At 47.5% G+C, this 12,902-nt stretch overlaps 1 protein-coding gene across 1 annotated transcript in view; it reads right to left on the bottom strand.

Moving 5' to 3' along the window:
• MYBBP1A (MYB binding protein 1a) overlaps positions 1 to 12,902 on the bottom strand; it is a 49,580-nt gene that overhangs the window by 1,098 nt on the left and 35,580 nt on the right. The window contains exons 24-26 of the mRNA XM_042879613.1: positions 12,030 to 12,143; positions 2,067 to 2,168; positions 785 to 909 (exon numbers count right to left, since the gene is read on the bottom strand). Of these exons, the coding sequence (XP_042735547.1) occupies positions 785 to 909; positions 2,067 to 2,168; positions 12,030 to 12,143 (341 nt within the window). The remainder of the gene's footprint in view (positions 1 to 784; positions 910 to 2,066; positions 2,169 to 12,029; positions 12,144 to 12,902) is intronic.

The raw sequence follows: 12,902 nt of genomic DNA, 5'->3' as shown, positions 1-12,902 counted from the left end.
GGTGCAAACAACAACTTATACCCACTTACCTACAAAGACTTCTGAATGTCATAGCACAGCAGCACCAACATTGACAGCAGGCTGCACTCACAAACCCCAATCCTTTCCCCAGGCAGCATGCACAATGTTTCTTGCCTACCAGGCCCTGAGCAATCCTTCTTCACAGTCTCTACTTGCTGACAAAACTAACCTTCATCTTGGGACAGACCTTGCAGTACGGTGCCATGTGACCTGTGTGAGGCTGTTCCTGGTGCAATCCCTCCCTGCCTGTGAGCTCTCACAGTGAGCCACATGCAACCATTTTCCCCAGAACCATACTGTGCTGAGATCCCACAGACCAGGCCACCCACACACCGAGACTGCAAATCCCAGTCATTAGGAGAGCTACCCAGCACTTCCTGAACACTGCGCACATCACTAACACTGCCAGAAGAAAGGGGAAGCAAGAATTCCAATTACAAGCTATTGATAGAAAGGAGAAAAAGATCCTGCCCTTCTTTTTCCCCTGGAGCAAAATTCAAATCCAGATGCCATTTAGCACAAGAGTATCGAGGCATTAAGACTGAATGCTTTCCAGCTTTCAAAGCTTCAGGGCAAACGTGGCTGGGGATCCATGTACCAAGGAGCCCAAAAATCACTGTAAGGGGTTGAAGGTCCTGGCAAGGTGTGCCTGATAGAGAAGTACCTTGGTTTGTTTTCCTACCTCCCCACATCAAAGAGGAGAAGCAGGACAGGCAGTCACCCCCAAGGTGAGCCAAGAAGCCAGAGAGCCAGGCTTACATACGTGTAATTCAGCCATCGCATGACGTTCCAGTAGAGAGAGTCGAGCCGTGCCGACTTCCCAATGCCTTCCTGCTGGCTCAGAGCTACCAGCACTTTGTCCAACTCCATCAACTCCACATGCAGCTTCTGCAAGAGGCAAGTGCAAAATGATCAGCGGTGAGCTCAGAAGGGGCACTCGTGGCTGCAGGGCACAGTACATCCTCAGGAGAAAACTGCACCAGGAACAACCAAGCTGCCTGGTTTCTCCCAGACACAGCTCTGAGCCCATTTACTGCAACATTTCAATGTGGGGCAAAAATAGGCCATTCATGCACCCACCAGGTACAAAGTTTTATTGAAAACTGGTCTCTGGCTTGACAGCTGTGAGTCTAAGCCGGAATTGTACCGAAATGAAAGGGACAGAAAGATCCTTTAGTCCTTTTCCCTTTACAGACCACGACTGGGGGTGTAGGGATGAAGATTATGTACCGTGTACCTATCTAACAGCAAAGCAGCAGCATTTTCAATCCAGTTTTTAAAGGATGCAATCACACTGCCTCCAACTGCCTCTTACAGCTTCTGTGACCCACGGGCCAATTGCAGGGAAACCAGACAGAACGGGGTGTCTCCAAGGCTATTCAGTGCTACAAGAGCCCTGGAAATACTCTATCTCCCCACCCACTTTCCTATTAGGTCTTCACAAAGAAACAGGCTGTGCTGTGGGCTCAGTGCTTATCAGTAGGAAACTGGGCTTCAGCAATTATGCTGCTTGTGTTATTTTGCTCTAGTAAATAAGACCATGTTGGAAACTTATTTTGCCACCTATAGAAAATCTCATGCTCAACAAAGCCCTTTTCTTTAGGGCTGAACAATGTGTCGCTCCCACTCACAAAGCTGCTGGATAAGTCCCAGTTTCAGGTAATCAGTCTCTGGGGTTCAGTGAAGAGGAAATCATCTGAGGTGAAACCCAGCTCACCCTCACTGCACCCTAGGCTGTATTTCTCCTGATAAGAAAGGAGATTCCACATATGTTTGCAGAATGCTGCACAAATCTTTCAACAAGTTCTTGGAGATCAGCACTCAAGAGCTGTGGATCACTCCTTCAGAACGTTCTGTACTCAAATCCAGCCAGGCAATCCCTGCAGGGGCACCTCTGATGAGAAGTGAAGTGGGATGCAGTGGCAGAGCAGTCACAGAATCCAAGCATGACACCTAACAGAGACCCCAGTGGTATTCAGAAGGAAAAGACCCACTGGCCCCACGGTCACAGAGCACAAAGCACACAGGATCAGTCCCACTCTCACCTGCTGTGTCACGGTTTTGAGGAGGAAGTTGAGCAGCTCCAAGCTCCTGGCAACTTTTTCTTTCTCAGCTTTCACCCTTAACTTGTCAGCCACTTTCAAACTCTAAAAATGAAAGGGAGAAGCATACGTTAAATGGGAAAACAAATCTGTCTTCTCAGGAGAAAGCAGAAAACAGGCAGGGATTAGCAGAATTTACCTGTCACCAAAACAACTCCGCAACAGCAAAGCCCACCAAACTCTGGCAGCGCTCAGGAGGGAGCATGGTGGAAGCTGCTGTGCCCAGGTTAATTACAGAACAGCTGAACAAAATAAGCACCAGTATATCACAAAGGCACCACTCTGCAGCTCTCCCCAGTTTCTAAGTAAAGCACAGCTGGGGACACGTTGCCTCCTGGAGAGAAAGAAGGGAGACAATCAGCCCCCCACAGAAAGGCCCAAGGACTGCCAGGCAACTCACCTGAGGGACAACCCAACTCAGCTGCAGAAGCTGGGATTTGCACGCAAAGAGGTAATGCAAAAATCCATTTGCACACCAAGGAAGTCCCAGGTGCCAGCACTACAACAGGGCTTGTCAATCAAGCGTAAATCCACTGAAAAGAATGGAGAAAACCTCATCTCTTTGTGTTACCTTTATGTGCTGTAGGATTTCTGAGACACCGAAAGGTCTGGCTTAGAGGAAATCACTCCAGAGACAGGTCAAATAACAGCCAGAGTTATTGACAAGTGGAGAAGAGCAGAACATAACTATAAAAAGGCAGTGGGAGACAAAAGGTGACCCAGGGGCTTGGAGCACTGATCCTGTGCCTGCAGCAGGTCCTTGCAGCCCTGCTTACATGTAGCTTTCTTCCCTGCTATGTTTCTGAGTGCACACAGCACAGCAAGCCCTGCAGCTCGCATGGTTACACCAGTGTGAGAGGACTTGCAGAGAGAAGCTTATCGGAGCGGTGCTGATCACAGCCCATCTCTCCAGAGGCAGCTGTGCTCATGGCCAAGGCTGCTGCTGTGTGGAGTGTGAACATGCCAACCTGGCAATTGTCGAATAGCTTAGGTTGAAAAGGACCTTAAAGATCATCTTGTTCCAACCCCCATGCCTTGGGCAGAGCTGCCAGCCACCAGATCAGGGTGCCCAGGATCCCATCCAACCTGGCCTCGAACACCTCCAGGGATGGGCACCCAACGGACAAGGTTCCCTCTGTTAGAAAGTCACCACATCCTGCCAGCTGGAACTCGTGCTGCAACTTCATCTGACTATCAACAACTAATTACCCCCTCCTGATATGCTAAAGAGCTTCAGCTCCAGCGATGTCATTAACCTACAGAGCCACACAATTCAGCATCTCTGAAGTCTCTCAGGTAGAGCAAGAAAAGAATAAGAAAATGAGGGGTGTATGGGGCAGCACTGTGAGAAGGAGTCACAGTAAAGCCACCCATCATTTCATCTTTTTTGTACACAAGTGCTGAAGAATTAAGAAGGCACTTCAAACAAATTGCATCTTCTTTTCATTGTAGATACGTGATGCTGATTGAGGAATTGAGTCTAGAAGTCCAAAAGCAGCTGTCAGGTGCTTGGAAATTTGGGATGTGCATCTAGTTTGGGGTGCCAACCAATTTCATGCAGAACTGTAGAACAAATAGGAGATGGAGATGGATGATACCAGTGGTCTAGTGACATTGGTACAGTAGGATTAAACATCTAAATCAAAGGAGGTGTTTTGCATGAGTCTGGAAACATAAGCACAGTTCCACCAGCACAAACAGCCAGAGGCAATCCAGTGCAATTCAGGTGCAAACAAACAGCTCCCCACTAACACAGATCGCTTTTAAACAGTGCTCCAAGACCAAGGAAGGAGGAGGAAGGCAATGCAGCTGGGTGGAGAAGCCAAAGGACAAAACAGCAACAAAACCAGCAGATAATTAAATACTATGCACAACTTGTTCTGGTCCACAATCAGGATAGATTTGAGAAGCTGGATCCAGAATAATGTTATTATTTCTCAACGTATGCCCTTTCCCTTCTGCTACAAAGCACACAGAAGCAGTTTACTCCAATGAGCCCCAACCTGCCAGCCCCTCTGTATGCAGTGTGGTGGGGCCAGTCGTGCCTCCTTCAACTCTTCCTGCTCAGCCTGTGTCCCTCATTACCCCAATCTCACCACCACTTTCCCCAAGTCCTTCCCCATGCCTTGTTATGTGAGATGGTATCTTCTGCCACACGTTGCTTCTCTCTCATGCTCCCACTGCAGCGAGTGTTCCCAGGGGAGCACTTGGGATTTGTGGCAGAATGCAACGCCAAGAAACACGCTGCTCTGATTGCATAAAGGAAGCTCACTTTGAACAGGGATCGCTCCCAAGGAATGAAATCCCAAGTCTCTCCAATGGGAACTGAATCCAAACCTCAAAAGCAGCTTTCTCAACTGTTTGTCCTAAATTCTTGCTACATGTGGTGCCAACCATTGTCTGTATGTTGCAGACATGCAGAGCACACTGCCTTGGTTCACTCCCTCCCTGTGCTATCTGAAAGATGAAATTAGCACTGCTGCCCCAATTGTATGGGTCAATCGTTTTATAGGCCTACCGTGATCTCATCTGGAGAGCATATAAAATAGAATCATAAAAGTGAAGCGAAAATCATTATGTAACAGATGGTAAGCTGCAATATATAGCCAATATGCCTTAAAAAGAGGTTGGGTTTCAGTCATCTGCAGCACCCTTTAGAGAGCACCGATTAGATCGCAAAAGGACGTGCACAAAGAATCACCATTTGATGTAGCAAAACTGAAGGTGAAAGCAGTGGTTTTGCTCCCAGCTGTACTGTAGGGCAGCAGTGAGGGTCCAGGGAAAACCCAGCAGAACTTGCTCAACAGCCTGATCTGTAATTCTCTGCCAAGGTGCTGTTTGCAAAGGCATCCAGCTCTCCCTTCACCAATCCAGGAGTCACATACCCGACTGCTTAATGCCAAAAGCAGGGAGCACACGGCTTATACTCAACAGCTCACACCACTTGCTGATCACATTGTTCTTCTGCCATTTTCTGCATTCGTTGCTCTGCTCCTTCAGCTACAGCCAGTCCCTCTTGACAGGGAACCTCAGCTCCAGGTCCAGCTCAGCAGTATCTGTGCTAATCACGCCTGCACATCTGAGCTGTCAGTGTATCTGGACAGGTCGCTTTCCAAAGAGAAAAAAATACAGAGGCAGTTTTCACAGCAGGAACTCCCATCTCATCTCAAGCCAGTACAGCACTACAGCTCCTGCCTCGCTCTACATGGACTCAGCTGGCAGAGAGGCTTTGGCTTCTTTTGTGAGGCACTCTGCTCCAAAGTCTTCTGGCCATTCCTGTTGGACGGCAGTCTTGGATCCACATCCTCTGCTTCCAGGATTTTTACAAGAAGAACAGCACATCCTCTGCATCGTATCAGTAGGTGTCTTTTCTTACCTTTCTAACTCCTGTATCACACACAGAGCTATTCCACCTACTGCAGCATCTGACCTTCATTCCAACTCTCATTGCATTTCACTGCATTCCTTCTTCACAAGGTTTGCATACAAGTTTGTTAGAACCAAGTGCCTGCAGTAATTCAGTCTCCGTGCCCGTTTTGCACAGACTGACAGGGCACGACATCTCAGGCTCCACAACTGCATTCTGCTACCAGAAGAGCACATTCCCTAACCGAGAGTTCGAACACGGCCATTTCTGCATTCCTAGCACGTCCCCCAGCCCATCTCATTGTTCAAAACAAACAGCCCTTCCCCTCCGTGGGCTCAGCCTGACAGATCCGTCACCGCTCCGTGAGTCGGAGGAGCCTGGCCAACCTGCATTCTTTCCACACGCTGCACTGTCTCCATCCTTCCCCCTCCTCCCCCGTACCACGCTTGATGCTGATGGATAAATAGGGCTGAATACAGTTGCCAAGCGCCTTCTGCAAAACACACACCTCCACCAGCCCTGCACAGCCTTACACCCCCTGGCACAGCTCAGGGTTGCTAAGGCAAACCCTCCTCCAGCAGCAAACAGCTCTGCTACATTTCCTCCCCGCTGAACATCCATAGTAGGCAGTGATGGCTTTGCAGAGGTGCGAACTCAATGCGCTGACCCTCACATGCCGACTGTGCATGCAAGGTCCCACAGTGCACAGTTTTGCTGCTGTTGTGGCTCAGCTCCCTGCAGTCTCATGTGAAGGGTCCCAGTAAGCAGAGCTGGGGCCCTGCAAGCATATGCCATTACCTGAGCCAAAGCACAGCATTTCCCAGGTAAGCCAAGAGGTCCGGGAGGGGCACAGTCTTCTTTTGCTATTTTGGAGGCAAATAATGAACTGAAAACCACATGAAGTACTTTAGTGCTCTGCATGCTCATAGCTCCTGTTATTACCTGATGCTAGCACCTTTGTCTCACCTGTAATTACTCTCCACATTTCTCCTGAGAGGCAAACCAGCATTATTCCCACCATTTTAGGTGACTGAGTCACATAGACCACAACAGAGCCAGGAATCAGCACTGAACTCCTGCAAACCCAGACAGGCCACCTCCAAATACTTCCTTCATGACAGAGCTCACTTGAATCCAAGCTCCAACTTAGGGCCAAGTAACAGAAGGCAGTGAAGTGAGGAGGGACGAGGATGATTCTCCACACCAGCTTCCATCCATCCCCAGAGCCAGGGATACACGACCACAGATTGCTGCTCGCATCACCCACTGCTGCAGGAGCAGCTGCCAAGAATGCTGAAGGAGGAACAAAGCACTGACAGTCCCTCCCCTCTTCATGTTCTCTTACTGAAGGTTCTGAAGTCTGAAAGGGTAAAGACTCAAAACTTTGTCCCCCTGCATCTCGAGCAGAAATGGATCGTACAGAAATGCTCAAACACAGATGGAAGCTGCTAAGCTGCTGCTTCACTGAGTGACAGGGAGAGCAGGGGACAGACCCCACATGCTGAAGGGTGTAATTAGAAGGCATTTCTTGCAATGTTTCTTTTGGCTGCTATTAGAGGGAGGAGCCCTAAAATCAAGAAGCCATTCTCACAGAAAATGCCACCACTTTCCCAAGTTTAAAGATCTGATAATTTTTTTCCATGGCCCATATGCAAATGCAGCAGGGAAAAGCCATACAGGACAGCTGAAGGAACAGAGGAGAATGAATTCTCCGTAGAGACACCCAGTACTCTGAGAGCACGTCAGAGATATCAGTTAAATCACTCCTGGCCTCATTTTACAAGCTAAGAGGCTGAGAAAGGGCAACGAATTAAGAATTTATAAGGATGGACAGATAAAAGCTCAGGCAATCTTCAAGAAAAAAAAAATGAAGAATGGCTTTTTAGAGATTTGATGAAGTCACTGTTAATAATTTATCTCCATACAAATTAAGACATCGATAATAAAATGTGATGCCCTTCAGAAATGAAGGGCATGTCTACACTGGAAGGCCACACAGCACAACCCTCTGTCCCTCCTCACCCTCTGAGTGGCTCCAGCTGCTTCATTTAAATGCCTTCCTTGCTCTCAAGCACTCAAAAAAAAAAAAAAAACACAAAAAAACCACACTCTAATGTCATATGGTGAGAGACTTCAGAGGGATCAGAGCAACTTTCCAACTATAAGTCTCTACAGTGGCCATGTAACCCCACCTGTCTACATTCATGCCTTTCCATGGGCAAACAGCTGCCCCTCTCGTTCAAGCCTAAGTCACCACCTAAGGGGAAGGAGGCACTGCATCCACCTCTGCAGGGTTATGTGCACAACCATCCCACCATCTCCAGTACTGGCAGTCAGAAGAGCCTCGGTCTGGCACTGGAGTTGGCTCCTGGATTCTGTGAGCATTTTGACATTTCACGATGCCTTGATCCTATTTGGAGATCAAACAGCCAACCTGAGCACTATTTGCTTTTGTTAGATCTCATGCAGGATACAACACTGACAAAAGAAGAGAAGAAACAAAGACAGCAGTAAAGTTGGGCCCTTCCTATGATGTACTTAATACAGAAGACAAAGGAGACCCTCAGGAAACAGCTGTGCACAAACCAGAGAAAGAAGCTCTTCCAGCAGTTCTTCTGACAGCTGTTTGGTTTTGAAGTTGCTCAGCCATCAAAACTTGCTTTCTGTGGCATATTCCTCAAAATCCTTTCCCATTTCCCCCTGATTTATACATCACAATGGGGAATTTGGGCATAAGATGGGAGATACGCACAGACCTCAGTTCAGGATGGCAAGCCAGTCCCTGGGAAAGGGATGAACAAAAAGATAATGAAACGATGCAGTCACATCCTGAAGCTTCCTGCCCCAAATCTGTCAATGAGTTACTAAAAGATTGGCACAGCTTCAAGATCACTCAGAAGCCAAGACAGCAATTTCATAACATATCCGAAAGTAAGCAGAAATGTATCTAACGAGAAGGACAAACACCAGAACGTGTCCACAATGACAACAAGGAGAGATGGAAGATCAAATTGAGAGTAGCTTGATGGAATCAAAAAGACAGCGTGTGAAATTCCAGGAGTTGGACTCAATGATACTTATTGGTCCCTTCCAACTTGGGATATTCTGTGATTCTATGAACCCCAAAGAGATCCCTCACCAAAACCGTGCAGTGGTTCCCAACACAAAAGGGGGAATTTGGCTTTCCAGGTCTGGCCATGGGCCTCACTGCACAAAGCAGTTTGAACCAACAAAAAAACAGCTTCCTCCATGGATAACATGAGGACAGACATTGCTGCTCAACACACAGAGCTATTCTGAAGCCAAGTGAAGAAGCAGTCAGATTGTCCAAGCAGAAAAAGAGCCTCTGGGATGGCCCAAGAGACCAAAGTTTGGGTCTTGGCTCATTTCCCAGCCAAGCGTGTCATCTGCAACACAGGGGGAATAACTGCAGTAAACTAAATACATCAGCGCTTGGATTTCTGCAAAATACTTTCTTCATTACATCAACAACTCACTGGTTGGAATTTCCTTTGTAAAACGCTGTGGAGCCTACTGATAAAAGAACAAAGCTGTCTGGAAGAGGAAGAAGACTCTGCGAGGTGTTTCACCATCCCAGGCGAGCTCTGGCATTTAAACATGAAGCCATGCTACTTTATCCCACAAATACAACTGGCTCGTCTGGGCTCCCAGCAGCAGGGTCTACTTGAACACCTGCAGCAAGGTTCTGCTTCAACTGAAGGAGCCTGCTGAGAACCAGGGAGGCCAAAACCACGGCAGAGCTCTCTCTGCTCCCTCACTGCAGCTGCTGTCCAACACCAACAGCTCCCAGGGCAGACCCAGGCCATGGGGGCTTTTCTGCCCAGGAGACCAACCAGAAAACATCAAGAGCACCAACAGCAAGTAGCACTCTCACTGGGAAAACACAGCTCCAAAGTAACCCCAGAGATACCAAGACTTGCTTAGACAGCAAGGAGAAGCAGACATGAATCTCCTGACTGCGATATATGTTTTATAAGCATGTTTTAATGTCTTGAGAACAAACAAGGTCGCATCAGCTTATGTAAGTACAAGAGCCACTGCCCTGCAGCAGCCAGAGCTGCTATTTCAGGAAGCTGTCTCTTCATTTAAGGTTCCTGGCGGCTGACTCTCCCTCATCTGCCTCCTGGTTTTGCACAGATAATTTGATGATATCCAAGAGTGCCATTTTCTCATGCTGCTTTTTTCCCAGTCCCACCACACATCACTGCCCCAAACCTCACCACGTGCTCTGCAGGGACGCAGTTCATCACCGAGGCAACGCAGAATGAGAAAGCAGAAATCTGGAGATAGCATCCTGCCCTTTCTCACAGCATTACACTTGCAATGGCAGTAAGAGTGGCCCCCCGGGATACTTCAGACTTCTCACTGGGTCAGAGAATGGTATAAAATTCTGTATCGTCATTTTTTCCTCTTAAAAAAGCTATCTGTGAAGCAGGAACAGCCAATGACAGCAAATGCAGACCTTTCACCAAGAGGGAGCTCAATAAAACCTCATCATCTATCATTTTTCACAGCAGCGTGAACTGCTGCTCCCAGTCCAGGTTCTCGTGGGGCTCATATGCCAACAGTTACCTACACAGACACCAACCCCACACCAAAGCAAGTCTCAGATGAAAGGGAATGAGGCTGAGCTTCAGGACAGCTGCAGTCCTGCACAGGGCCTCCCTGCCCTCTAGATAAGCAGAGGCATGCACAGACCTCAGGACAGGCATGGGCACTGTTTGGCCAAGCTCTTAACTAACAGTCCCGTAAGTTCAGCACTGAGCCATGACTTCCATCTGTCCTGCAGCTCCTCCCTCAGACAAGCACGCAATTTCCAACTGGAGATTCAGAGTTAATAGCAAGTTCTCTTAATGGTGGGTGACTCCCTTTGACAAATGTATAGTTTCCACAGATTCCAAATTTGCTGATTCCAGCCTTCTGCTAAAAGGGATTTTTAGCATCTCCAGAAGAGATCAGTCATGATAGCATTATTGTTCCGCTACAGGGCAGCATCGCTGTGTGCTCTTACAACAGCTGCTCAGTGAGGTGTGTGTTTCTGATCCCTCCACGCTTCAGCAACACTGAAAGGAACACCCAGAGTCACACCAGCACTGTGCTAGTGCAAGAGGAGGGAAAAGCAAGAAGGGGGGGAAATACTTACAGAGCACTGTGAAAGAACGTTGTATCAGAGGTTTTTTAGGATGGCCCAAAAGAGCACCCATGTGCCACCAGCAGTTAATAGTGCAGAAGATCTGCTGCCCACAGAGTGCACCTCGGACAGCCCAAACAAACTGATGCTATCTCCCAGGAATTTGTCTTTAAACACAGGTGACCACAGAAAAAAAAGACACTAGGGAAGGTTTGGCAGCAAAGCTCATTAAAATACTGGATGGGTGGTAAGATGCTAAACTTTCCTTGACCAGGACAGCATAAAGGCATTGTGGTTTCCCAGTGAATCAGTCTGAGTCCTGCAGGACTGGAGAAGAACATGGAGATGACCATGCTGGGAGGAGTGGCATGTTTGTGTTGCTGGAAAACAAAATCATACCCAACTCCACCCATTGGATTCCTGATGTCATCTTTAAATAAAGGCATTTAATGAAACCTAGGATTACCTGCTTCCTCAAGAATTATAATCACCACCTCTGAATTCCTTGATTTAAACTTGCTTACATTTTGTCCCTCCTCAACCAAAGAAAACAGAGCTAATTGTTCTGCTCCAATGTGGCAAATTACAGAATGGACTAAATTACCACGTAACTAGCATTTAAAGAAGTCAAGAATGAAAGAGGTCACACCTGCAGTTACGTAGGAACACCAGGACTGGAATCTCCCATGTCATGAAGTTCAGTCGCCACATCACAACACCAGTTTGTCTGTTTGGTTCCCCCTGTGTCAATCTAGAAGGCAACTGGAAAGCACTTGCTCCTTCAATCTCCTGTCTCAGAGATCGTCCTCTACAGAACAGCTGCACCAAAACTGCTGTATTCACAGGTACAGCCCACACTTGTCACTGCACTGTGATTTCTGTATCACTGTCTTTTCTGTATAAATTGTTGGCTGATGTATTTAGAGGTTTCCCTGGAAAACAACATTAGCAAAGGTGTCTGGTCCAGAAGGCCTGCAATTCACCAGCAGCCAGAAGTCCAGTGGAGTTCAGCTCTGTCGCTATGGCCCCAAAGCATATGCCAATACTCCTGTAACATTTTGTAAAATTAAGTCAATGTTCACAATGCCTTGCATTTCAAAACTTGAAGCAGCCTAAAACTGCGTCCCTCGGATGGTTCCGCACACAAGCTGTGCTGAGCGTACCAGGAACACTTCTTCCACACTACAAAAATACATCTGAACAGCAGAATTACAAGAATGCTGTCAGCCCAGTGGACACGACTCAGCCCTGGTGTGAGCAGGCACAGCCTGAAGGAGATGAGCTGAGCAGAGCACAGCCTCAGACTCCAGATCCATGAGACCACCGCACCAGCGAACACAGCACCCACCGGCTGTGTCCATGCATTTAACATGCTGAAGCTTGTTACCTCTGTCACTTGGCTGATGCTCTCTCTGATCAGTTCCTCCCACTCCTCCTTGGTCATGGAGAGCTTCAGCTCACGAAGTGGCAGAACCTTCTGGAGAAGCAAACAGGCCTGGGCCTGAAAGAGAAACAGAGAGGAGACATGAGGAGACGTGAAACTCGATGCCCTTGAAGGAAGGCGTCAGCAGTGCAAATACCCGATGAAGCAAACAGCCAACACAGCATCAGGGCAACGCTGTGTTACAGACACTGCATCTCCTCACCAATCTTTTGTATCATCCAATTAGAAAACACTGTCTAGACCCTGACAAAGTCACTCCTCAGGAGAAAGGCTCATACTTTTCTGGCTGAACATACCAGATTTAAAATGCAAGTCAAAGGGGAGGGAAAGGATGTCCTGCTTCTAGATTTAGGCATTACTACCCAAAACATGCTTTTGTATCTGGTCCAAGCACATCAATTTACAGTTTCCAGTCTTCAGGCAGCCCTTTGCATGACTCTACCCTTTACTGTGCCCTGAAAAATGGAATAGACACAAATAAACAAAAATAAAAGCCGGCAGGTTAGCAAATATTTCTCTTTAGAGAAACCCTAGATGGAAACCGCTGTTCAGAGCAGCATACAACCTTGCCCTGGAGTCAAACTTGCTCATTAAGCCTACACATTAACACAGCACTGGAAAAGTAGCCACAAGAAAACCAACAGTAATCTGCAGTCATCTCCTACGTCCCTTCCTGTTCTGGAATTCCTATTATAAGGCTTTCTTATGCACAAGAAAAACACAGTACTGTGCAAAAGCAAATGATGGAAATGCAGATAATACACTAATGAGGATTAGTGCAAATAGTTTAGAGGATCTAAAGAGCACCTTCCTAAC

Source organism: Lagopus leucura, unplaced genomic scaffold (assembly GCF_019238085.1).
Source record: "Lagopus leucura isolate 7727_CA_CO unplaced genomic scaffold, USGS_WTPT01 Super-Scaffold_100024, whole genome shotgun sequence".
NCBI lineage: Eukaryota > Metazoa > Chordata > Aves > Galliformes > Phasianidae > Lagopus > Lagopus leucura.
Note: the sequence above shows the minus strand (reverse complement) of the source record. Positions and strands in the feature narration are given on the sequence as shown.